General features: G+C 44.8%; 1 protein-coding gene across 1 annotated transcript in view; it reads left to right on the forward strand.

The window, feature by feature from the left end:
- LOC144508504 (cadherin-4-like) overlaps window positions 1–26029 on the forward strand; it is a 650983-nt gene that overhangs the window by 490145 nt on the left and 134809 nt on the right. The window contains exon 5 of the mRNA XM_078236483.1: window positions 4540–4695. Coding sequence (XP_078092609.1) covers window positions 4540–4695 — 156 coding nt within the window. The remainder of the gene's footprint in view (window positions 1–4539; window positions 4696–26029) is intronic.

The following is a 26029-nucleotide window of genomic DNA, read 5'->3' on the forward strand; positions in this document are numbered from 1 at the left end:
CATTTATTTTTTAAGTCACGCTATTTTTAATGTGCCGGCCATCATTTGTGCTGATAAAGCATGGTCCATCAATTCAAAGAAAAGCAACAGAACCACCTCTTCTATTATTGACCAACCACCTTGCATACAGCAAGTAAACTCCAGTGTTGCACAGATTTTGCTGGAGTGGGGCATCTTGCGCCATGTGCTTTTAGTTAGTTTACATGGAAACATAGAAACTAGAAGTAGGAGTAGGCCACTCGGCCCTTCGAGCCTGTTCTGCCATTCATTTTGATTTCCCCTTTCCCCCCATATCCCTTGATCCCTTTCGCCCCAAGAGCTAAATGTAATTTCTTCTTGAAATCAGACAACGTTTTGGCCTCAACTACATTCTGCGGTAGTGAATTCCACACACTCACCACCCTCTGGGTGAAGACATTTCTCCTCACCTCAGTTCTAAAATGTTTACCCCTTATCCTCAAACTATGATGCTTCGTTCTGGACTCCCCCATCCTTGGGAGCATTCTTTCAGAATCGACCCTGTCTAACCCTGTTAGAATTTTATAAGTTTCTATGAGATCCCTTCTCACTCTTCTAAAGTCCAATAAATATAATCCTACCTGACTTAGTCTCTCCTTATATAACATACCTGCCTTCCCAGGAATCAGCCTGGTAAACCTTCGCTGTACTCCCTCGATAGCAAGGACACCTTTCCTCAGATAAGGACCCAAAACTACACACAATACTCCAGTTGTGGCCTCACCAACATCCTATACAATTGCAGCAAAACAGCCTTATCCCTATACTCAAATCCTCTCGCCATGAACATAAGAACACAAGAATTAGGAGCAGGAGTAGGCCATCTGGCCCCTCGGGCCTGCTCCGCCATTCAATAAGATCATGGCTGATCTCCCTGTGGACTCAGCTCCACTTACCCGCCCACTCACCATAACCCTTAATTCCTTTACTGTTCAAAAATGTATCTATCCTTGCCTTAAAAACATTCAGTGAGGTAGCCTCAACTGCTTCACTGGGCAGGGAATTCCACAGATTCACAACCCTTTGTGTGAAGAAGTTCCTCAACTCAGTCCTAAAGGTTAACATACCATTAACCTTCTTTACTGCCTGCTGCACCTGTGCACTCACTTTCAGCGACTGATGCACGAGGACACCAAGTTTAGGCGTTAAACATTTTTGTCCACAAGTTTCAGGAAGTGCAAGCTGACAATGTCCAGAAAGGTTGATTTGCATCATCAGCAAATATCACATAGCTAAAGATATCTACACTGTTAATTATTAGACATGACTTTGTGATGAGTTCAATGGGTAATCCCTGTGCAAACACAGCAGCTCAAAATTACAGTGAGGGTGAGATGTTATTTTCACAAAGTTAATGGTAGAGCATTACAAATCATTCAACAACTTGTGACAGCTTGTTATTCATGGGTAGCTCTTGGCACATGTTGCTGACCAGTTTGCCAATGAATGACAGAATGTGACAATCAGACACCTTTACTTTTTAGCAGAAAATGGAACATTGTTTGAGAAATTTAAATAGGAATAGGTTTGATTGCTGCAATACCAGGGAGAACTAAACAGCAGCGCTGTTTCATGAAACGTTCAAAGGATAGATTTAAACTGTAATATGGACTATGAATGTGCGGCAAACTGGTCCATAAAAGAGCAAAATAGAACCTACCAGGGCAGTAGAATTAGTTTTCAATCTTATTCTTCTTCTTTTTAAACTTAGTTCCCTGAGGTTGTACTTCCTCATGTACCTGTTTTATACTAGCAATGGCAGTTTCAAAACCTCATTAATCTGAGCCATATCTAAACTAAAATCAGCGAGGAGAAAGGGGACAAGATAGCTTGTATCTGCTCCTTCAACTCAACTTTAAAAATGTAGTTACAAGGACAATTGGTAAGGAAGTGCATATTTAATGGCAGCATCTCTGAAAGAACAAATGGTCAAATAAGTTTCAATAAGTATTATAAATGTGAGAAGCTTTTAGATTCGAGTAACTGTTGGAATCAATAGTATGCTTTAATACTGAAAATATGTTGTTGTAGACTCATTACAAATTTTCATATTTTACTGAACATTATTAAAATTTGTTGGGGCAATATTTTACCCAATTTGTGATCTTCCAAACCATATTTTGATGTGTCTTATATATTTAAAAATATTTGAGTGAAAACATTTGGACTGATCAAGGTGGGAGATATTCATCTTGGAAAAATTAAACACTTTTGCATGATTTATCTCTGGTTTTAGTCTTGACCTCTCCAAAGCATGATGTTTAATGTAATAGTTCCACTCTGCCCCAGGACCAGGCTTTGAACTCAACCCCAAAAGCACACTCAGTACTGGATCATTGTAAATGTCTTTTTACCATGTCAGAGGTCTTTGGTCTCTATGGCCTAAGAAGTTCTGTGCTGTGAACTTGTACCTTCTAGGGAGTGGTTGAGCTTGCCCAAGCTAATTTTATTTTTGTCATTTACAATTATCAGAGAACAAACAGGAATCTAGGCTAGAGAAGGTGAAAGAATGACCTTTTTCTCAACACTCTGCCTGTACTGCAACAGAATTGTGTGCTCTCTCCCAGGGTGAGTTTGGTGGTGGAGTGGGTGGGAATGTTCGAATGAGTGGCCTGAATTTTTGTACCTGAGGCAGTTGTGCAAATCCGGAAATTTAGCACCTCAGGAAAAATGTCCCCAAATTGTGGAATCTTCGACGTCTGCCAGAGACCTTTGGGGGATTGGATGTAGGATAGATCAGGTCCACCACCCCCAAATGCAGATCGGAGGCAGTCACAGGGACTGCCAAGTACAGAGGCAGGCTGTTCAAAAAGCCCGCCTTGGATTGCTGTGACTTTATCCTAGTTGTTTTCTTAGCTCCTCTGACTCCCACCCCTCTCACCGCTCCCCCCTTGCCTATTCATGTCAGTTCATGCCAACCCATGCTGCCCTAGTGGCCTTTTATACCCTCCATGATAACCTATGACCTATTATAGCTCCAGCGCGAACTTGGTGCAAACCCATGCCCTTTAATGCATTCATGGATGACTGGTCTATGCCGGGAGACCCTTTGATTTTATACCCTCCATGCCATCTCACCCAATATTCACCATGGACAGAGCTCAAGAGCGATGCTGACATGAAATAAAATAAAATTCCATTTATCTATCGCAGACTTAGGGGGGGGGAAAAATACTCTCATTCATGAAAGCCCATTTAATACATTTAAATCCCCTCAAGTACTGAATCCTTTGTAAAACAAATACTTGTATTCATAAAAGAAAAGTACTGCGGATGCTGGAATCTGAAACAAAAACAGAAATGCTGGAGAAACTCAGCAGGTCTGACAGCACCTATGGAGAGAGAATAGAGCCAATGTTACGAGTCAGGGTGACCCTTCGTCAGAGCTTGTGTTCATAACCCCATCAAAGACAATTGATCCTTTAATAACCTCTTTGAGCTGTCAAATCAAAATGTGAACTTTCAACCCCACCCCCCACCCTCTCACCCATGATAATGATAGGTTGTGGAAGGAAGTCAAACATTAATGATGCTATAATGACAGCATTCGGGATTATGTTAACAAACAGCTAATTAAACTATTAGCACAGATTTTTTTTACATTCACGGACAGTCAAGCAGTATATTGTCATTTCTGAAAGGGCTAGTCATTGAACTAACTCGACAGTTCTAAATACTTTATCTACTCTATGTGAACATTTACAACTTCTATAAAGATTTGTAACTCCAGCAGTGCAGGGCAGGGCCCTTGTTCCAGTGAAAACTATGTCAATTTGACCTCAACGTTGAGTTCAAATGACCCTGCTGGGCTTGGGTTTTCCATGTGGAAGTTTTGTCTCACCTCAATTTCCCAAAACCCACACCCTCCCCCAGTCCCCACCTCACCCCTGATGGTGAAAATTGTCTCTGCCGGATAAAAGGACATAATCTCTGCACCCCGGGCCCAATCTGCCATTTTGGATACATTATGGAGTCTCCACAATCCGTGAAAATCCAGGCAAATATTTGGTCAATTTATCCATTATCTATAAATATGATTAAGTTTAAAATTCAGTTCAGCTGGTGAATTTACTGTCCTGATTCCCGGCTTGGGTCACTGTGTGTGTGGAGTTTGCACATTCTCCCCGTGTCTGTGTGGGTTTCCTCTGGGTGCTCCGGTTTCCTCCCACAGTCCAAAGATGTGCAGGTTAGGTGCATTGACCATGCTAAATTGTCCCAGGATGTGTAGTTAAAGGGATTAGCAAGGTAAATGTGTGGGGTTATGGGGATAGGGGCTGGGTGGCATTGTGGTTGGTGCAGCCTCGATGGGCTGAATGGCCTCCTTCTGCACCGTAGGGATTCTATTACACTGACTATTTCCAAGCATTTTCTTTTGTTTCTCACAGAATGATTTCATGGTGTAAGGAAATTATTCAAAACTTATTTGTCTCTCAACTATAGACACCAAATACACCATATAATTTTAATCACTGAATGGTATTTTTGATGACCTGTTAATATTTCACAATGTTTTAATTTCAGATTCGCTCAGATAAAGACAGGGAGATCCAGATCCGATACAGTATCACTGGACCTGGCGCAGATCAGCCACCCATGGAGGTCTTCAGTATTGATCAAGTCGCTGGTAAAATGCATGTCACAAGACCCTTGGATCGTGAGGATATCGCATCTTTTCACGTAAGGATTCACTCTTTAATATTATTGCTTCTTCCATTTCAAACTATCTTTCATGCTAGTAAACTAAGAACAGAAAATAATCCTATTTACTACTATCAAAAAGGTATACATCACTTGCAATAAAACTCTTAATTTTTTGAGGAATGGTGCTAATTTTAGGAGATTTCATTCTGAAAATAATGTAGTGACTGAGCTAATATGGGACTGCATTTTGATATTTCAAAATGGTCACAATATTAGGTTTCCTAAAGTGATATTACAGCTGTATGATAGCATATCTAATGCCAAGTATAGACTGTCTTGAATAATTTGCCAATCAGAATCTATTAAATTATGATCAGTTTTCTTTACTAATAGCTAATATTACTGCTGAAAAGATTCAAAATGTCAGTGTCATTCAGTTAAGGTTGATCGTGTATCCTCAATGTTTTCAAGATTAGTGCATGGACTCTTCTTTAATTGGATAGGTGGCACGTGGTTAGCACTGCCACTTCACAGCTCCAGGAACCCAGGTTCAATTCTGGCCTTGGGTGACTGCCTGTGTGGAGTTCGCACGTTCTCCCCGTGTCTGCATGAATTTCCTCCGGGTGCTCTGGTTTCCTCCCACAGGCCAAAGATGTGCAGGTTAGGTAGTTTGGCCATGTTAAATTGTCCCTTAGTGTCCCGAGATGTGTAGGTTAGGTGGATTAGCCATGGTAAATGTATGGGGTTACGGGGATAGGATGTGGGGTGGGCCTGGGTAAGTTGCTCTTTTGGAGAGTCAGTGCAGACTCGATGGGCTGAATGGCCTCCTTCTGCCCTGTAGGAATTCTATTCTATTCTGTGGATATAAATTAAATAAGATGCAGCTTCTACTTTATGGCCCCAACAACATTATAGATAATTCATTCAGGGAAAGGCCCAACAAATAGCAGTGATATAAATCATAGGATTCACTGTTTGAGTGATACCATTAAAAGATAAATATTAGCCAAGACTCTAGGAGAACTCCCAGATCTTCTTCTAATTGTGCGTGGGATCTTTTGTATCCAGCTAGTTGACCTCAGTTAAACATCTATTGGTAAAAAATGTTTTTTGTCTTGCACTCATCAAGACAATTACAAGGTTGCCAAAGTCAGGGGAAACAATAGCTTTATAGTGTAGGAGATGATTGGTTCGCAAGTTGGCTCTGATTGGCAGAGGTTTTGCCATGGAGAGTGCACCAGCTGATGGTGACCCACGGTTAACTGCCGAGAATTGTTCAAAATTTAATCTAAACAGCTTGCGTCTCATTGGTCAAGGCATTAACCTGTAGAATGAACCAATCAAGAGTAATTGCTTAATTTGTTTAGTTACAACAATATTAGAAATGCTGGAGAGCTTGGATTCATTGACCTGCATCGTCCTAGCTCCCAGTATCAGATTTGGGGAGTGCCCCAAAGATGCAGTGAGTGATCCCTTTCGGAAATTCCCAGGTAAGGGATTACTCAGCAATTGTCTAGATGTGCTAACTCTCTCTGGACAATTGCATTGGCCTGGGAACCATCTAACAAAGTGAGTTAAATCACTAACTTCGGCTGGTTCTGCCAGTGTTATACTCTGAAAGAGTTAGAAGAAATAAAAGCACCTCTAACTTCAGTGTAACTATTTCAAAGAGCCAGACCAAGCTTTGCATGGGACTATCCACCTTTCTGAACACCCAGGGGACTTCCTCACATCACCCCACCTCAATTAAGCACCCCACCCACGTTATTCCTCACTATCCACCCCCATCCACACAGGATTCCCCACCCATCCCTCATCAACATGAGCCCCCCCCCCGACCCAACCCTCAACCACCGCCACTCCCATGCCGCAAACCAACCCCAACAGCCCCCCCCTCCCCCCGACCCAATGCAACTCCCACTTTTCCTACCCTGACCTGACTGATCCTTCAGCCCCCAATCCGACCCTTCCTCCACCATGACCTGACAGCTGATCCAACCCACACTCCCCCACCACACAAGCCAAGCGGTTTCTCACCCCCAATCCATCCGAAGTTGGACCCCTCCGCCCACCCGATGTCTGACCTTCCCCCCACTGATGTCTGACCTCTCCACCCCCACCTCCTGCTGTCCGGCCTCCCTCCCTCCCAATGTCCAGCCTCCCTCCCGATGTCCGGCCTACTTCCCCCCCCCCCCCCCCCCTCCCTCCCTCCCTCCCTCCGATATCAGACTCCCACTTGATGTCTCACCTCTCCTCCAACTGATGCTCAATCTCACCCCCACCCCACCTCCCACCGATATTCGACCTCCAACCCCCCCCCCCAATGGCATGGCGAGCCGGTAAGATTGCGAGTAAGGTGAAAAACTGGTTTCTCGCCTCTCGCGATAATACCAGCACTGTGAAGCTGGCGTGATCAGCCTCGCGCCCGGGAAGGAGCAAGTCTGATTATAATATTTAAATCTGAACTTAAATATTATTCGTGAGCCTGGAACCGAATTGTCTGGACTCACATGCCTTAATGGCCAAGCCGGTGAAGGGCCTCACTGGCGAGGACCACATAGGCTCCCCCACCAATGGGGATCAGATTTGATGGCCTCACCAATGGATTTGGAGGCCATTGAGACCCCCAGGGTGGTTGGGGGTGGGGGGGTGGCAATGCCTCTTGGTACCGCAAGCCTAACACTCCCCACTGGGCACCGTGGCACTGCCTCCAGGCACCAGGCAGCGCTAAGGCATGCGGCCTGAAAGGGAAGGAGGCCAGGTCTGAAGGGGGTAAGGCCTAATGGGAGGCAGGGGTGCTGCACACTCAGCAATTGGGGATTGCCGGGGTGACGATAGGCCAGGGAGGGGTGGGGAGGAACAGGGTGGTGATCAACTGGGGGGGTGAATAGGGGTGGCGATCGGCCAGGGGGCATGATCGGGGGATTGGGTATGATGTCCAAGGTGGTGAACGGAGTGAGCTATCTCTCAATGCATTAACAGTGTACTCTTGTAAACAGTTAGTGCACTGGGAGATTGACGCATGCGCAATAGCACCCTCCAGCCGTCATCAGCCAGCCTCCCAGCAAGAATAGACTTCATCCACTTCCTCTACTGATGAAAACACACTTTGCCTCATTTGTTTCTCTGTAAGTGGTGTAAGATCATGCCTAGGAGCTCACCCAAAAAATGGGTGCGTGTATCTCCCATTTTCACGCTCATTTGGGACTTAGAATTTTCTTGGTAAGATCATCCCTGGGGGTTCTTTTGGTGAAAGCAAGTGGTCAGTGAGTACTGAACCTGTAAGACATGCTTATTTAAAGGTCTGGTTTTAGCTACAGTTTTGGGGCTAATTGCTCATTTCCATAATTTGAACTTGCCTGTGACACTATAATCTGTAGGTTTAGCATGCAGGCATTGATTAGAAGCAATTTTCACAGAGTAATTTAAATGGACACCTTCCACCTACTTCTACTGGATGTGCGGAGTGTTCCAACTGCCACACAACAGGTTTCAGACATGGACCGAGTCTGAAATTGGGTAGGTTTTCAGACACAACATTGGTGTTCTTGGAGATCCAAAAAAGAGGGATGATCGGTATCGGCAGCGGGCAAAGATCCCTTCTTGCCCTCTTCACTCTTTGTCCCTTGCTCCGAAACAGCTGCCACCCTGCCTGGTCTCACATTCTCCCCCTATTCCTACACCAGACTAAGGGGAACCCTCTGACCAGATGCCCCGGACCAAGCGCTCGCTTTCTTCCAGTGAATCCTATAAGGTGTCCAGTAACGTAGAGCAGTGCAACATTGATTCTCTTCAGATAAAGTCATCAGAGAATTTCCAGAATAAATGTTGATTGAGCATCAGTGAAGACTTGGCGAATAGTGGCAGAAAGTCTCCAGATGTGTGTAAAAAGACCTCTTCAACCCTCGAAAGCAACTGAATAGTGAAAGCTGAGCATGCCTTTAAGCAGCGCTCAAAATCCTCAGCAAAGACTCCTGTTTATCTGCTTGTTGTTAAGAGAGGATGCATTTGAAGCTCTAACCACTGAATTGCTCTGCTTAATGAGCATTAGCAAGTAAGCTAATTGGCAGTCAGCTCCTTAATGATCCTTCAGGCAGCCTGGCCTCATGCGGGCCACCTGTAGCAAGTCTGCACTGGAGTGTCAGCTTTGATTTTTGTGCTCAGGCCCTGGAGTGAGACATGAACCCAAGACCTTCTGCCTCAGTGACGAGAGCACCACCAGCCTGTCCTAAAAATATACGTCTAAAAAAGGTATGGGAAGGCTGGCCAACATTCTGAAATCGACAAAACAAATTACAGCATTTTCTGTGGGTCACCGAGAAACTTATAGAAACCTAACAAGCTGACCAACAGCTTCAGAAAAACTGACCACTCAAAGGCTGTCCTCAAACGTGCTGATGATGGCCGGATTTCTCTGGTCATTCACGCCCCACCGCCACTGCCAGCGAGGATGAAGAATTTGGTGCTCAGCCAAATCCCCGTTCACTGCAGCGGGACCAGAGAATCCGGCTGGCATGAATGACCGGAGAATCCCGCCAAACATGTCATCGCTAAGGGCATACCCTTCCTGCAACTTAAGCTTCAAGTTAACTGACCAGCCCATTGCTTGTACAGTTCAAGCAGTGACACGGAGTTTCCCCTCACTTCATGTAGATAAATCCGATGATACTGCGAGAAATGGAGAAGTAATAATAGAGGCCCGAAGGAATGTATTTCTGTGTTTCAGTTGAAGCTGGGTATATACTTGAGGGCTGGAGAATAACCAATGTCGAATTTTAGGCGTGGGGGGTGTGTGGGCAGGTGACCATGGAACAGGCTGTTGGGTGCAGAGGCAGGCTGGGAGCAAGGCCTGCCTCTGTGCCATGGCACTGTTTACATATATAAATAATGAAAGAAAGCATCCCTCCAGCTTTCACACCTTGCCACACACACTCGCACACCTATGCTCCATCCATGCCAACCTATTCCAACTCACGCCTCCTACTCCCCATTCCCCAATGTCAACTTAGTGCTCACCCCTACCCATCACCCTTTGCCAGCTCAACTCGTCCCCTTGGACAGTCAGTTGATAGATTTGATACTCACTGGATAGCTTTGAAAGGATTGATAATTTTGACGCTTCCTGGATGGCTTTGACAGCTTCGACAGGTTTGATACGTTCTGGATAGCTTTGACAGGTTTGACATCCGGACAGCTTCTTTACTGTTCCTTGACAGCTGGGTAGTTTCTTGAGGGCTGGTGAGCTTAATTATTCCATTAACATTGTCCTTAATAGTGCGTAATCATGTTCACTTTTAACAATCCCAAAGGGTGCCTTACCTCTCCCCCAGAGTTCCATACCTCTCCCACAGGGTGTCATACCTCTCCCAGTGGCACCCTGGGACCCTGTCCCAAATGTTATCCAAACACATCCACAAACTGAGACCCCCTCTTACCTGTTCTATTCTGCACACTCCAGATTTGCACTCCTGTTCTTCTAAACTCCCGTTTTAATGGGATTTAAATGACCAGCAGGTTCTGTGAATCACGCATGAACGATCCCCGGCCTGACTCCCGTCTCACCCCTCTGAAGGTGGAAAATGCTGGGTTCAGGGGTGAGACTTAGAACTTTCAGCCATTTCCAGGCCCAGAAATCTGGGCCCAAATAATTACAGGCCAGTTTGTTTAAGATGTGCGTTCGGGAAAAGTTTGGATTTGTTAATTAAAAGATCTTAGAGTACAAAGAAACCTTTATTGATAACGAACTGAAAGTTTAAAAGTTGAGAATAATCTAAGTGAATTTATGGATATTGAACGAGGGGCCAGACATGACCTCAACTGGATGAGACCAGAAAGAACATGGAAAACTGGGTTTTACAGTGAGAGAGTGTAAAAGTTGAGATATATTGTTGAACTTAGATGAAACCTCAGTAAGGCCACAACTATAGCATTGTGTGTAGTTTTGGACTCCACAGAAGCTATATTGTCGGGTAGAGGAGGCACAACACAGATTCAATAAAATACTGCCTGGTATGGAAAATAAAATAAAAATTGGGGCTGTTTTTATCAAAACAGAGGTGATGACAGACAGCGGTGCTTAAAATGAGAAAGGAATAAGGAAGGGGAGATAAAAACAGACTGTTCAAATGACTGCTAAATCTAAAACACGATAAGATTAAATGTAGGGAGTTTAGGACAAAGAGCAAAATAAGCTTTTTATTTCATGGTGTGGTGAGACTGTGGATGCGCTACTGGAGTTAGCAACATTTGAAAATCTGTTAGATGGTAGGAGGATAGGGGAATAAAGGAATTTGGAAAGGGAAGGCAGGGATTGGAACACTGCTTGTGTGGAGGATAAACACCAATATCGACTGATTTGGCCAAATGGCCTGATTCCATGTTGTGATTTCCATGCAATTCAAGGAATGTTTGCTGTGCAGCTTTGGCATAATGGAGAATGTGTGCAAAAGGATAATGATTATGTACAAAGCTTTGCATGGTACCTCCCAGAGGATGAGGTAGTTCCTAACTAACACTCGAAACAGAAGTCATCAATGTCAAAGAAAATGAATGTACAAAATGGGCACCTCACGCACTTTTGCCTTGGTCCTCGTGTTGACAAACAACTTCTTCATTAGCAGTCAAGCAAGAGGACTGCAGTGACACAAATGAAAGGTCCCTCGGTATACCTTCCACTCTACTTGGGCTAATAATAAGTCCCAGATAAGGCCAACCTTCCTTGATGCACATGGCTTATCACTTCCAATCCTTCAGAATGAAAAGGAGCAGGGACATCTTTTGGGTAGCAACTTCTGCAGCCCACATGTTTGTACTGTGCATTCTTGTAAATAATTAATCCACCTTTCGGCCACCACTGCACCTTGCCCTTGAACGTTGAGCTACATACTTTGAGCCACGTCTGCCCCGCCAGGTTTTCTGATTTCTAACCAAGCATGTTACAGGCTAGACTCTCAGGGAAATCTTTTTAATATGCAAGTAACCTACTCCAATTGGCACATGGGATTTAGAAATCAATACCGGTCACAACAGGCAGAAATGTTCGCACAACCCCATTCTTGATATTCTCCAAAATTGATACTATGGTGTGCTATTTAGAGAATGAAAATTATTTTTTTGAACTAATTTCTTGACATTTGTTGGGTCATCTCATTAGAAGAAATATACTGGGGGACGATCTTACCAAAAAAATTCTAAGTGCCAAATGAGTGTGAAAACCAGAGAGAATTGTGCCCCCATTTTGGGTGAGTTCCCAGATGCAATTGTATGGCACTTAGAAAGAAAATGAGGCAAAATGTGATTCTCGCCAGTAGGGGGTGCAGGCTGAGCCTATTCATGTAGGGAAGCAGGCTACTGAACTGTAGGGGCGCCATTGCACAGGCACCCTGGTCTCCCAGTACACTGTGTACAGTGTGTATACATTTATGGGCGGCACGGTAGCACAGTGGTTAGCACTGCTGCTTCACAGCTCCAGGGTCCCGGGTTCGATTCCCGGCTCGGGTCACTGTCTGTGTGGAGTTTGCACATTCTCCTCGTGTCTGCATGGGTTTCCTCCGGGTGCTCCGGTTTCCTCCCACAGTCCAAAGATGTGCGGGTTAGGTTGATTGGCCAGGTTAAAAATTGCCCATTAGAGTCCTGGGATGTGTAGGTTAGAGGGATTAGCGGGTAAATATGTGGGGGTAGGGCCTGGGTGGGATTGTGGTCGGTGCAGACTCGATGGGCCGAATGGCCTCCTTCTGCACTGTAGGATTTCTATGATATTCTTCTATGATCTGTCACTCCCCTCCGCAACCCTTAGACCTGCCCCCACCTCCTTGATTGCCCACCTCAGACATTGCCCCCCACCTCCCCCCCGATTGCCACCCCTGTTCCCATCCCTAGCCAATCGCCACCCCGATCACCCCCACCAACTGATTGTCACCCCAATTCCCCCCACGCAGCCAATCGCCGCCCCAGCCGATCCCCGATGCAGAGTGCCCCCCCACTACGGAGCTCCCCAGACGTCTCCCTACCATGGCCCTGCCCCATCATGTGCCCTGCCCCTTCCCTAGTGGGCAGTGCCAGGGTGCCAGACTGGCACTACCAGATCTGCACTGCCCAAAGGTCACTACCTGGCCCTGCCGTTAACCAACCGTTGGGCTTCAATGGCCTCCAGTCCTACTGACAAGGCCATCATGTCAGGTCCCCATTGGTGGGGATCATATGTGATCCTTGTCAATGAGGACCTCCACCAGCAAGCAGGTAAGGACAAGTGAGTCCGGACGATTGTGTCCGGCACTCGCTAATTATATCGAAATTCCTAGGCGCAAGGCTGATCTCACCATCAGGACAGGGCCAGTAACATCACAAGAGGCAAGAAACCAGGTGCAAACCCAACTTTACGCCTCTCGTCCAATCTTACCGGCTCACCATGCTGATCAACCGGCGTGACAAGCTGGTCGGATTGCCCCCACTGAGTTTAATGGAGTAGAAGGAGTGTAGAAAAAATCTTCACGGAGAAGAAATTGATTTGCCTATTTTTTTGGTTTAAAATTAGTGACAGACAAATCTTGGTTAGCAAGTTCCACAGCCAATGTGCCCTGCAAGCTTGTTGGTTACTCTATTCAAAGCAGGTGCTCCTTAGGTAGAAAGGGTTGCCTACCTGAAACTAGTGTTGGATACGTAACATGTGTAAATCTAGGTCCGAGTGCCAGTTGAAAGATCCTATTAAAAAATTCACCCACAGATGAATGAAACTTATGCAGTTCAAGCTCAGTCCAATTATACCAGGTCCTGGAGAGCCTAATACCTCATCCTTAAAGGGGCCATTGGAGGCAACACCAGAAATTGCCACAAAATGGCCCAATTTAGAAGCTAGTAAAATTGCTTGCCACAGATCTACAAATTACAGGTTTTGATAAAAAAAACAGAACAAACACAATGGAACAGAAAAAATCTTATCTTCCACCATCACCTTGGAGTTCCCTTCCAAGCCGCTTGCCACCCTGACTTGGAAATGTATCGCCTTTCCTCCATCGTTGCTGAGTCAAAATCCTGGAACTCCCTTCCTAACATCACAATGGATATGTCTACACTGCATGGGCTGCAGCAGATCAAGAAAGTAGCTCACCACCACCTCGTCAAGGGCAATTAGGGATGGGCAGTAAATGTTGACCTCGCCAGTGACGCCCACATCCCATGGATGAATTTTAAAAAAATCTATGACCAATCCTTAAGTTGTGAGTTGTAAATGTTAAGAAAATGAGCATTCCATTAATCGCTTTTGGTTTGCAAACACACAAACTGGAGCATTGATGGGATCAAGTCACGAGGAAGTTAATGAATATTAAATTAGATTTTTGCATTAAGATGTGGAAAACATTTAATCAAAATGGTCACCTTATGTTTAACATTAAAGAAAATAGCCATATTTCCTGTCAAATATCCTTTGAAGGATGAAAATAGGGTCACATGAAGAAATGTGCGAGAAAAAAGCACTTTTGGATCTGAGAATGCTGTGAATGAGTTTACTGGTTTGGGCATGTCTTCAGGGGGCAGACAGCGAACATGTTCATCGAGCTGTGACTCTCCCTCTTTGACACCGTTTTACACATCAGAGATTGAACTGATCGTGTCCAAGACACAACTACATCAATTTTTACATCCTTGCCATTTACTTGAAACCTGGAACCTTAGTCAAGGCGTTTAATTCAATCAAACAAGCTATTTCAAAATAAAAGCTGCTTCCACACCCCCAAATGAATATTGAATGGAGGAGGCAAGTAAAAACAAGGCGCTTTTATTAAAAAGACAACATTTGTGAAAGATGGAAAAAGGATATAGTTGTCAGTTTTGCATTCCTTCAAAATACCCGAGCAGATGGGACCAAGTGCCAGAAGCAGCATCCTGATTTTGCAAGCAGTGCTGAATGAGAAGGATTGAACCATTATTTGTAAACTTGCACAAGTTTCCGTCCATTTATTTAAATGTATTTGAATATAATGTGCTGCTCTTGGCTTTTGATCCCACCTGCCTGATTCCCCTTTAAAATTTGTACCTTGGCAATAAAAGAGAAAGCCGAGGCTCGGATATCTTGAGTTGTTTTCACCTTTGGAAAATCTGCTCCCTTACGAATGTCATTAGTTACTGTCTTCAGCCCTGCCTGTGTCCTGATATCTTTTGCCAGTCGTTTGATCTTGTAAATTTGCACAGCAATTGGTGCCTCACAGCGCTGGGGACCCGGGTTTGGTTCCAGCCTTGGGTAACTGTCTGTGTAGAGTTTACACATTCTCCTCGTGTCTGCGTGGGTTTTCCTCCGGGTGCTCCGGTTTCCTCCCACAGTCTGAAAGAAGTACAGTTGAGGTGGATTGGCCATGCTAAATTACCTCTTAGTGCCCCAAGATATGTAGGATAAGAGGGTTAGTGGGGAAAAAAACATGGGGTTACGGGGATAGGGTCTGGGTGGGATGCTCTGTTGGAGAGTCGGTGCAGACTCAATGGGCAGAATGGCCTCCTTCTGCACTGTACAGATTCTATGAACTCTGTGAACCCAAACTGGCAGGTGTGTATAATCTTTTCTCACCTGACTAACAATGGAAAATGTGTTTGGACTGTAAAAATATTCATCTTCAGAAACGTGTGCACAAGTGGAAAAACTTAATGAAGTTAGGTACTTCTGTGAGAAAATGATACAGAAAACGAAGCATTTTATGAATTGATTTACATATATTTACATATTTGTTGCAATTCATTTGTAATTAAAAGTAACACTTCACCTTATCAAATGAAGACTGATGGTGGGAATGATTGAGCTGAAAAATGCCTAAATAAAGGAAGTGTCCCGACAATACTCTGCACCACTAGATTGAGAGTCAATTTCTTTCATGTAAACCTAGAATAAAGTAAGGTCGATTTTACTCACGGCCGCCATCACTAAAATTATTTGACAATAACATATACAAAACATGGAGACCAGAAAAGTAATAGCTTTTAAAACGTAGGCAGCATTAAATGAGCCATTTCTTTAAGAATCACAGGGTGGCACGGTGGCACAGTGGCTAGCACTGCTGCCTCACAGCGCCAGGGACCTGAGTTCAATTCCCGACTTGGGTCACTCTGTGTTGAGTTTTCACATTCTCCGTGTGTCTGCGTGGGTTTCCTCCGGATGCTCCGGTTTCCTCCCACACTCCAAAGATGTGCGGGTTAGGTTGATTGGACGTGCTGAATTAACCCTTAGTGTCCCGGGATGTGACAGGTGAGAGGGATTAGCAGGGTAACTAAGCGGGAATTGTGGTCGGTGCAGACTCAATGGGCCGAAAGGCTGCTTCTGCACTGTGGACTGTCTATGATATGGAGGTAGTGCAGTGTCCAGGATGTATTCTTGTCACAAAAGGTTATCAAAGTGGACTCATTCTCAAAGTCAAACTATTGATTCCTGTCTATTTTCTCGCCATGTTTCTCTCAAACATTTTACTGGCCATTTTGATTTGAGCTCACTGTGTCTAACAGCATTACTGCACATTATTGTGCAGTTAAATTGCTCACTCGTGTTACTTTTATATGCTTGTTATTTTAAGAAGTTTGATTTTGCAATGGTTAGATTTATCATGATGATGTCTGCTCCAGAACATAAATTTTTTGACTCCAGATAGATGTTCATAATTTGGAAGCCCCCTTGTTCCTTACCAATTGGGATCAACATCAGAGACAAGGAATTTATTAATGCTATTGTTATGTTTTATGTATATTTAAAAACATTACTCAGTGCACCAGGCAACAATAATGAAGCTGCCATTTCAGATTGCCATCTCTAACACCAGCAGTGCACAATGAATATATGCAAATATACATTCCTCTGTCAAAATGAAGTCATAAATCTCCTATTGTTCAGTCGCTTCTATATGAGGAAGAGTAGCTTGACTGACCAACTGAACCAGCAGACTTCTTTATGTCAACTTGTAGGCCGTCACACGCAACACTCTGTATTGTTTTCCATCCCTGAATGCTTAATTTGTCACTTCAGTAACTTAATGCTTTATTTTGCACCAAACTCATTGAGCAACTTTCTCTCCGTTCAGGCTGCTGTATTTCAAAACGGGCACTCAGGGAATTGCCTGTACATCAATAAATACTGACCTGTCACTTCAATAACTTAAAGTTATGAGACTTTCTGTCATCAGACTCCACATTTCTTATGAAACAGGGTTCATGGGAACTAGTCATGCGTGAGCAGACATGTCCTCTAAATAAGTTAGGGAAGCTCAGTGAGAAATTCACAAAGTTTGATGTACTGTTTGTCCCGTGAATATACATTTCTTTCATAAAATATTTTACTTTATTCCAATTCAAGGTCACACTGCATCATTGACCATTGAGCAGGCCACTGCGAGATGAATGTTGGTCAGAATGTCGGGAGGTATGCAGAATTCCTGTTGGGTGACTTGACTTTGGTCCATTTGCGCCCTCCCTCCCTCCCCAGTTCTCAGCAGGGGAGTACATTTTCTGCTCAATGCCACAAGGCACAGCTAAGATAGGCAAAAAAAAGACTCGAGTTTTGTGATGCAGGACATTGAAACACTAAAATGTGGCACACTTGCCAAGTTGAGGCTCCTCCTTGCATGACCCTCGAGTCCCCTCAAAATGATCTTGCTGTGAAATAAAGACACGAAGTGTAACGCAAGGTAAGTCTTGCTGTCCTTTTGCATTACTGCTAGGAAATAGGCACCTGTGACAGCACAGATGGATATAGAACCCCTACATTGCAGAAGGAGGCCATTTGGCCCATCAAGCCAGCAACGATAACAATCCCACCCAGCCCCTATCCCCGTAACCCAACGTACTTACCCTGCTAATCCTCCTAAACTACACATCTTGGGACACTAGGGGTAATTTAGCATGGCCAATTAACCTAACCCGCACATCTTTGGACTGGGGGAGGGAACCGGAGCACCCAGAGGACCCAGACAGTCATCCGAGGCTGGAATTGAACCCCGGTCTCTGGCACTGTGAGACACTAGTGCTAACCACTGTGCCACCGTGCCACCCGAATGTATTCTAAATTAAATTCCCCAGGTTGCTTCGGTACTGATTACTGTGAGATGATGCAGAGGGAGGGGAGGCACATGTCCATGGGGAGAAAGCAGAAATTCATTTGCAAGACACTTCCAACTCCATCTTGGTTGCCAGAACAACTTTGGCTGAAAACTCACAAAACATTATCCCCCGAGTGTCGGTCATAGTTGGTGCATGGACTTGGACTATGGAGGGGTAACTATAGAGAATTGACTTGTTTCATTCACTTGAAGAAGAATGGAGCTTTGAAATTTCCTTTGCTACATACAGAAATGGTGCTTATGTTGCATAGAAATATAGAAGATAGCCCTTTGAGCCTGCTCCGCCATTCATTACAATCATGGCTGATCATCCAACTCAATAACCTAATCCTGCTTTCTCCCCATAACCTTTGATCCCATTTGCCCCAAGTGCTATATCCAACTGCCTCTTGAATACATTCAATGTTTTAGCATCAACTACTTCCTGTTGTAATGAATTCCAAAGGCTCACCACTCTTTGGGTGAAGAAGTGTCTCCTCACCTCTGTCCTATATAATCTACCCTGAATCCTCAGACTGTGACCTCTGGTTCTCGACTCCCCCACCATTGGGGAATATCCTACCCTGTCTAGTCCTGTTTGAATTTTATAAGTTTCTATGAGATCCCTCCTCATTCGTCGGGACTCCAGCGAAAACAATCCTAACCTCGTCAACCTCTCCTCATACATCATCCCGCCATCCCCGGAATCAGCCTGGTAAACCTTCGCTGGACTCCCTCGAGAGCAAGAACATCCTTCCTCAGGAAAGGAGACCAATACTGCACACAATACTCTGGGTGTGGCCTCACCAAGGCCCTTTTTAATTGCACAACACATCCCTGCTCCTGTACTCAAAACCTTTCGCAATGAAGACCAACATGCCATTTGCCTTCTTTACCACCTGCTGCATCTGCATGCTTACCTTCAGTGACTGGTGCACAAGGACACCCAGGTCCCGCTGCACACTCCCCTCTCCCAATTTACAGCCATTCAGGTAGTAGAACATAGAACAGTACAGCACAGAACAGGCCCTTCGGCCCACGATGTTGTGCCGAGCTTTATCTGAAACCAATATCAAGCTATCCCACTCACTATCATCCTGTTGTGCTCCATGTGCCTATCCAATAACCGCTTAAATGTTCCTAAAGTGTCTGACTCCACTATCACTGCAGGCAGTCCATTCCACACCCCAACCAGTTTCTGCGTAAAGAACCTACCTCTGATATCCTTCCTATATCTCCCACCACGCACCCTATAGTTATGCCCCTTGTAATAGCTCCATCCACCCGAGGAAATAGTCTTTGAACGTTCACTCTATCTATCCCCTTCATCATTTTATAAACCTCTATTAAGTCTCCCCTCAGCCTCCTCCGCTCCAGAGAGAACAGCCCTAGCTCCCTCAACCTTTCCTCATAAGACCTACCCTCCAAACCAGGCAGCATCCTGGTAAATCTCCTCTGCACTCTTTCCAGCGCTTCCACATCCTTCTTATAGTGAGGTGACCAGAACTGCACACAATATTCCAAATGTGGTCTCACCAAGGTCCTGTACAGTTGCAGCATAACCCCACGGCTCTTAAACTCCAACCCCCTGTTAATAAAAGCTAACACACTATAGGCCTTCTTCACAGCTCTATCCACTTGAGTGGCAACCTGTAGAGCTCTGTGGATATGGACCCCAAGATCTCTCTGTTCCTCCACAGTCTCCAGAACCCTACCTTTGACCCTGTAATCCACATTTAAATTAGTCCTACCAAAATGAATCACCTCACATTTATCAGGGTTAAACTCCATTTGCCATTTTTCAGCCCAGCTTTGCATCCTATCTATGTCTCTTTGCAACCTACAACAGCCCTCCACCCCATCCACTACTCCACACCAATCTTGGTGTCATCAGAAAATTTACCGATCCACCCTTCAGCCCCCTCCTCTAAGTCATTAATAAAAATCACAAAGAGCAGAGGACCACCACCCTCTGTCTTCGATCAGATAGCCAGTTGCCTATCCAATCGGCCAACTTTTCCTCTATCCCACACCTCCTTACTTTCATCATAAGCCGACCATGGGGGACCTTATCAAACGCCTTACTAAAATCCATGTACATGACATCAACTGCCCGACCTTCATCAACACACTTAGTTACCTCCTCAAAAAATCAATCAAATTTGTGAGGAACGACTTGACCTTCACGAATCCGTGCTGACTATCCCGGATTAATCCGCATCTTTCTAAATGGTCGTAAATCCCATCCCTAAGGACCTTTTCCATCAATTTACCAACCACCGAAGTAAGACTAACCGGTCTATAATTACCAGGGTCATTTCTATTCCCTTTCTTAAACAGAGGAACAACATTCGCCACTCTCCAGTCCTCTGGCACCATCTCGTGGACAGTGAGGACCCAAAGATCAAAGCCAAAGGCTCTGCAATCTCATTCCTTGCCTCCCAAAGAATCCTAGGATATATTTCATCAGGCCCAGGGGACTTATCGACCTTCAGTTTATTCAAAACTGCCAGGACATCTATTTCCTCCAGCCTATTAGCCTAACACCTTCTCTTCCTCAAAAACATGGCCCCTTTCCTTGGTGAACACTGAAGAAAAGTATTCATTCATCACCTCGCCTATCTCTACTGACTCCATACACAAGTTCCCACTACTGTCCTTGACCGGCCCTAACCTCACCCTGGTCATTCTTTTATTCCTCACATAAGAGTAAAAAGCCTTGGGGTTTTCCTTGATCCGACCCGCCAAGGACTTCTCATGTCCTCTCCTAGCTCTCCTAAGCCCCTTTTTCAGCTCATTCCTTGCTGACTTGTAACCCTCAATTGAGCCATCTGAACCTTGTTTCCTCATCCCTACATAAGCTTCCCTCTTCCTTTTCACAAGATATTCCACCTCTTTCGTGAACCATGGTTCCCTCACTCGGCCATTTCCTCCCTGCCTGACAGGGACATACCTATCAAGGACACCCAGTATTTGTTCCTTGAAAAAGTTCCACTTTTCATTTTTGCCTTTCCCTGACAGTTTCTGTTCCCATCTTATGCCCCCTAATTCTTGCCTAATCGCATCATAATTACCTCTCCCCCAATTGTAAACCTTGCCCTGCCGTACGGCCCTATCCATTGCAATAACAAAAGACACCGAATTGTGGTCACTATCTCCAAAGTGCTCTCCCACAACCAAATCTAACACTTGGCCCGGTTCATTTCCCAGTACCAAATCCAATGTGGCCTCACCTCTTGTCGACCTATCCACATATTGTGTCAGGAAACCCTCCTGCACACACTGCACAAAAACTGCCCCATCCAAACTATTTGACCTACAAAGGTTCCAATCAATATTTGGAAAATTAAAGTCCCCCATGACAACTACCCTGTGACCCCCACACATATCCATAATCTGCTTAGCAATTTCTTCCTCCACATCTCTATTACTATTTGGGGGCCTATAGTAAACTCCTAACAACGTGACCGCTCCTTTCCTATTTCTAACCTCAGCCCATATTACCTCAGTGTGCAGATCCCCCTCGAAGTGCCTTTCCGCAGCCGTTAAACTATCCTTGATTAACAATGCTACTCCTCCACCTCTTTTACCAGCTTCCCTACACTTACTGAAACATCTGTACCCCGGAACGTCCAACAACCATTCCTGTCCTTGTTCTCCCCACGTCTCCGTAATGGCCACAACATCGTAGTCCCAAGTATCAATCCACGCCCCAAGTTCATCTACTTTGTTCCGGATGCTCCTTGCATTGAAGTAGACACACTTCAACCCACCTTCCTGTCTACCGGTACCCACACTTGACCTTGATACCTTCCCCAATACCTCACCACCCTCAACACTGACTTCTGGACTACAACTCCTTTTCCCACTCCCCTGACAAATTAGTTTAAACCCCCCTGAAGAGCCGTACCAAATTTCCCTCCCAGGATATTGGTGTCCCTCTGGTTCAGGTGCACCCCGTCCTGTTTGTACAGGTCCCACCTTCCCCAGTTTGTTCAGGTCCCACCTTCCCCAATAATCTACCTTCTTGTATTTGCTTCCAAAGTGAATAACCTCACATTTATCCAAATTATACATCTACCATTGATTAGCCCACTCACCCAAACTGTCCAGATCATTCTGATGGATCTCTGCATCCTCGTCACAGTTCACCCTCCCATCCAACTTGGTATGATCTGCAAACTTCACGATGTTACATTTTGTTCTCTCATCCAAACCATTAATATATATTGTGAATAGCTGGGGTCCCAGCATCCATTCCCCCCTCATTCTTCTAAATTCCAGTGAAAATAATCCTAACCAACTCAGGCTCCCCTCATATGTCTGTCCTGCCATCCCAGGAATCAGTTTGGTAAACCTTCTCTGTACTCCCACTCGAGCAAGAACATCCTTCCTCAGATAAGGAGACCAAAACTGCACACAATATTCCAGGTGTGGCCTCACCAAGGCCCTGTATAACTGCAGCAAGACATCCCTGCTCCTGTCCTCTTACTATGAAGGCCAACATACCATTTGCCTTCAATGAAGCCATTGAAAGGGTGCAGAGGAGATTTACAAGGACGTTGCCTGGATTGGGGGGCATGCCTTATGAGGATAGGTTGAGGGAGCTTGGTCTCTTCTCCCTGGAGAGACGAAGGATGAGAGGTGACCTGATAGAGGTTTACAAGATGTTGAGAGGTCTGGATAGGGTAGACTCTCAGAGGCTATTTCCAAGGGCTGAAATGGTTGCTACGAGAGGACACAGGTTTAAGGTGCTGGGGGGTAGGTACAGAGGAGATGTCAGGGGTAAGTTTTTCACTCAGAGGGTGGTGGGTGAGTGGAATCGGCTGACGTCGGTGGTGGTGGAGGCAAACTCGTTGGGGTCTTTTAAGAGACTTCTGGATGAGTACATGGGATTTAATGGGATTGAGGGCTATAGATAGGCCTAGAGGTGGGGATGTGATCGGCGCAACCTGTGGGCCGAAGGGCCTGTTTGTGCTGTGGCTTTCTATGTTCTTTCTATGTTCTTTACTGCCTGCTGCACCTGCAGCTTTTCTAACTTTATTCAGCTCTGATGAAAGTTCATTCACTTGAAACTCTTGGCGCAATCTTTTGTTTCATCATGCTGATGGGATCTTCTGGTTCCGCTGACAGCACACTCCACCAGGGGTTTCCCAGCAATGTGAGGTGGGATCAGTGGGAAATCGCATTGACAGCGGCGGGACCAGAAGATCCTAACACCAGCCAACGGCATGCCGCCTCCCGCCATCAAGAAAAATGCCGCAGGGAGTCCGAAGAATCCCCCACACTGTTTCTCTCCCCACAGATGCTGCTAACAGATTTACATTTTCTTTTCTTATTCCATTTGCTTGGTTGGCATTGCTGTATAAAGACTTGACATGACCAGTGTTGTGTCTGCAACACTCAGAGTTTATCCCCATAGTTTCACAATTCTATGATTTATATCCTTTGTTATTTCTTTCTGTGATTAAGATTGTGCAATTCAGTCTCATTTGCAGAGCTCTCTCTATCTGTAAATATTGACCAAGGCCTCTGTAGTTGCCAGCTCCTTCCTCAGATTACCTTCCTTCTACCCCCAAGTTTACTTTCACCTGAGATTGGAACCATTCAGAAAGCTACCATTTGGTTGGGCCAGAGTAAGATAAATACAAAGGTGGATATGGATTGACGTTAGAGGGCAGGCGCATTCAGGGAGAAATATAGAAAGAATGAGGTTTCACACGCAGATTGGAAGGAGCACGTCAGCTTCAATCAGATCCCATTTAGTCACCTGAGCTGGCTGAATAGCTGGGGTCTCAGCACCGATCCCTGTGGCACCCCGCTAGTTACTACCTGCCAATTTGAAAGGCACCCATTAATTCCTACTCTTTGTTTCCTCTCTGCCAACCAGTTTTTCATCCATCTCAATGCACTTCCCCCAATCCCATACACTTTAATCTTGCACGATAATCTCTTGTGCGGGACTTTGTCAAACGCTTTCTGAAAGTCCAAATATACCACATCTACTGGTTCCCTCTTGTCAACTCTACTGGTTACATCTTCAATGAATTCCAACAGATTTGTCAAGCATGATTTCCTCTTCATAAATCCATGCTGACTCTGTCTGATCCTGCCACTGCTTTTTAAACGCTCTGCTATAAAGCCCTTGATAATGGATTTGAGAATCTTCCCCACTACCGATGTTAAGCTTACTGGTCTATAATTCCTTGTTTTCTCTCCATGTCCCTTTTTGAATATTGGAGTGACATTTGCTGCCCTCCAATCTGCAGGGACTGTTCCAGAGTCTATAGAATCCTGGAAGATGACCACCAATGCATCCACTATTTCTAGAGCCACTTCCTTAAGTACTCTGGGATGTAGATTATCAGGCCTTGGGGATTTATCCGTCTTCAATACCATCAATTTTCCCAGCATAATTTCTCTACTAATATTGACCTCCCTCAGTTCTTCCCTCTCACTAAATCTTGCATTCTCCAACATTTCTGGCATTTGATTTGTGTCCTCTTTTGTGAAGACAGAACCAAAGTATATATTCAGTTGCTCGGCCATTTCTTTGTCCCCCATTATACATTCCCCCGTTTCTGTCTGTAGGGGACCTACATTTGTCTCTGTAACCTGCGCTCTCTGGCTTTAGACGTCAGCCAAAGATTTGATGGTGGCCAGCTTAGCAGTGAATGTAAGGCAACACTTGGCAAAGTAACTGAACTCAAGCAGACTTTATTCACCCCTTCCTACGGCATTGTTCCGTGCTGCACCAATCTGGAGCGGCTGCTGCTTTATCTTCTCTTCACTTCATGCATCTTTCAAAACTCTTAATGTCAGTCTTTATGTTCCCTGCAAGCTTACTTTCATACTGTATTTTCCCTTTCTTAATCAATCTCTTGGTCCTTCTTTGCTGAATTCTAAACTGCTCCCAGTCCTCAGACCTACTATTTTTCTTGGCCAATCTGTATGCTTCTTCCTTAGATTGGATACTCTCTCTAATTTCCTTTGTAAGTCATGGATTGGCCCTCTTACCCATTTTGGTTTTGTGCCAGACAGGAATAAACAGTTGCTGCATTTCCCCCATGTGTTCCTTGAATGTTTGCCATTGTCTACCCACTGTCATCCCTTTAAGTAACTCTTCCCAATCTATCAAGGCCAACTCACGCCTCATATCCTCATAATTTCCTTTATTAAGATTCAGCACCCTAGTCTCCGAATCAATTACTTCACTCTCCATCATGATAAAAAATTCTATCATGTTATGGTCGCTCATCCCCAAGGGATCTCATACAGCTAGATTGGCAATGATTCCCTTCTCATTACACAGTAGCCAGTCTAAGATAGCCTGCTCTCTCGTTCGTTCCTCCACATAGTGGTCAATAAAACCATCCCGTATACACTCCAGGAATTCCTCCTCTACGGCGTCGTGACTAATTTGATTTGCCCAATCTATGTGCAGATTAAAATCACCCATGATCACCGATATTCCCTTATCACATGCATCTCTAATTTCATGTTTATTGCCATTCCCAACATCACCACTGCAGTTTGGGGGTCTATATATGACACCCACTAATGTGTTTTGCCTCTTGGTATTTCTCAACTGTACCCATACGGACTCTATGTTGTCAGAGCCAATATCCTTTCTCACTATTGTATTAATTGCACCTCCAGTGAAATGATAATGGTTGAACAGGAGCCATTCCGAATAAACTACAGGTTGAAAAGAGCCCCTCCTGGAAACAGGAAAGGAAACCTTCAAAGGCATGTCTCCTACTTACTCATGCACTCCTCGCCTCATAAATTCCCTAGATTAGGGCTGGGCTATGTGTTTCCTCAGAATTCTGCTGGCACTGTTGCTTCACTGGAGGTTCGGTGGAAACTCCAATTACACGTGGCTTCTGCCACAATTATTACGGTTAAGATAGTGAATCAGGAACAGCTTGGGTGAAATTCATGTCCAAGGTGCCAGTCCAACACAGCTGATATTTTGCTGCAGAGTATCTTTGAGAATTGGTAATTTGATGGTAAAATCTCATTAAGGGTGCCAAAATTTTGCAAATCGAAGGAGGCGCAATTTTCATCAAGATTTGCAAAATAAGTATGTATGTATCTTTCTTCATTTCAAAAGTTAAGCCACAGTTAAACCCAATCCATAACCTTCAATGTCCTTCTCTTCTCGACACATAGGAGTAGGGAGTAAGGATGTCTTGCTGCAGTTATACAGGGCCTTGGTGTGGCCACACCTTGAGTATTGTGTGCAGTTTTGGTCTTCTAGTCTGAGGAACGACATTTTTCCTCTTGAGGGAGCCCAGCGG

This window comes from Mustelus asterias, chromosome 20 (genome assembly GCF_964213995.1).
Source record: "Mustelus asterias chromosome 20, sMusAst1.hap1.1, whole genome shotgun sequence".
Taxonomy (NCBI): domain Eukaryota; kingdom Metazoa; phylum Chordata; class Chondrichthyes; order Carcharhiniformes; family Triakidae; genus Mustelus; species Mustelus asterias.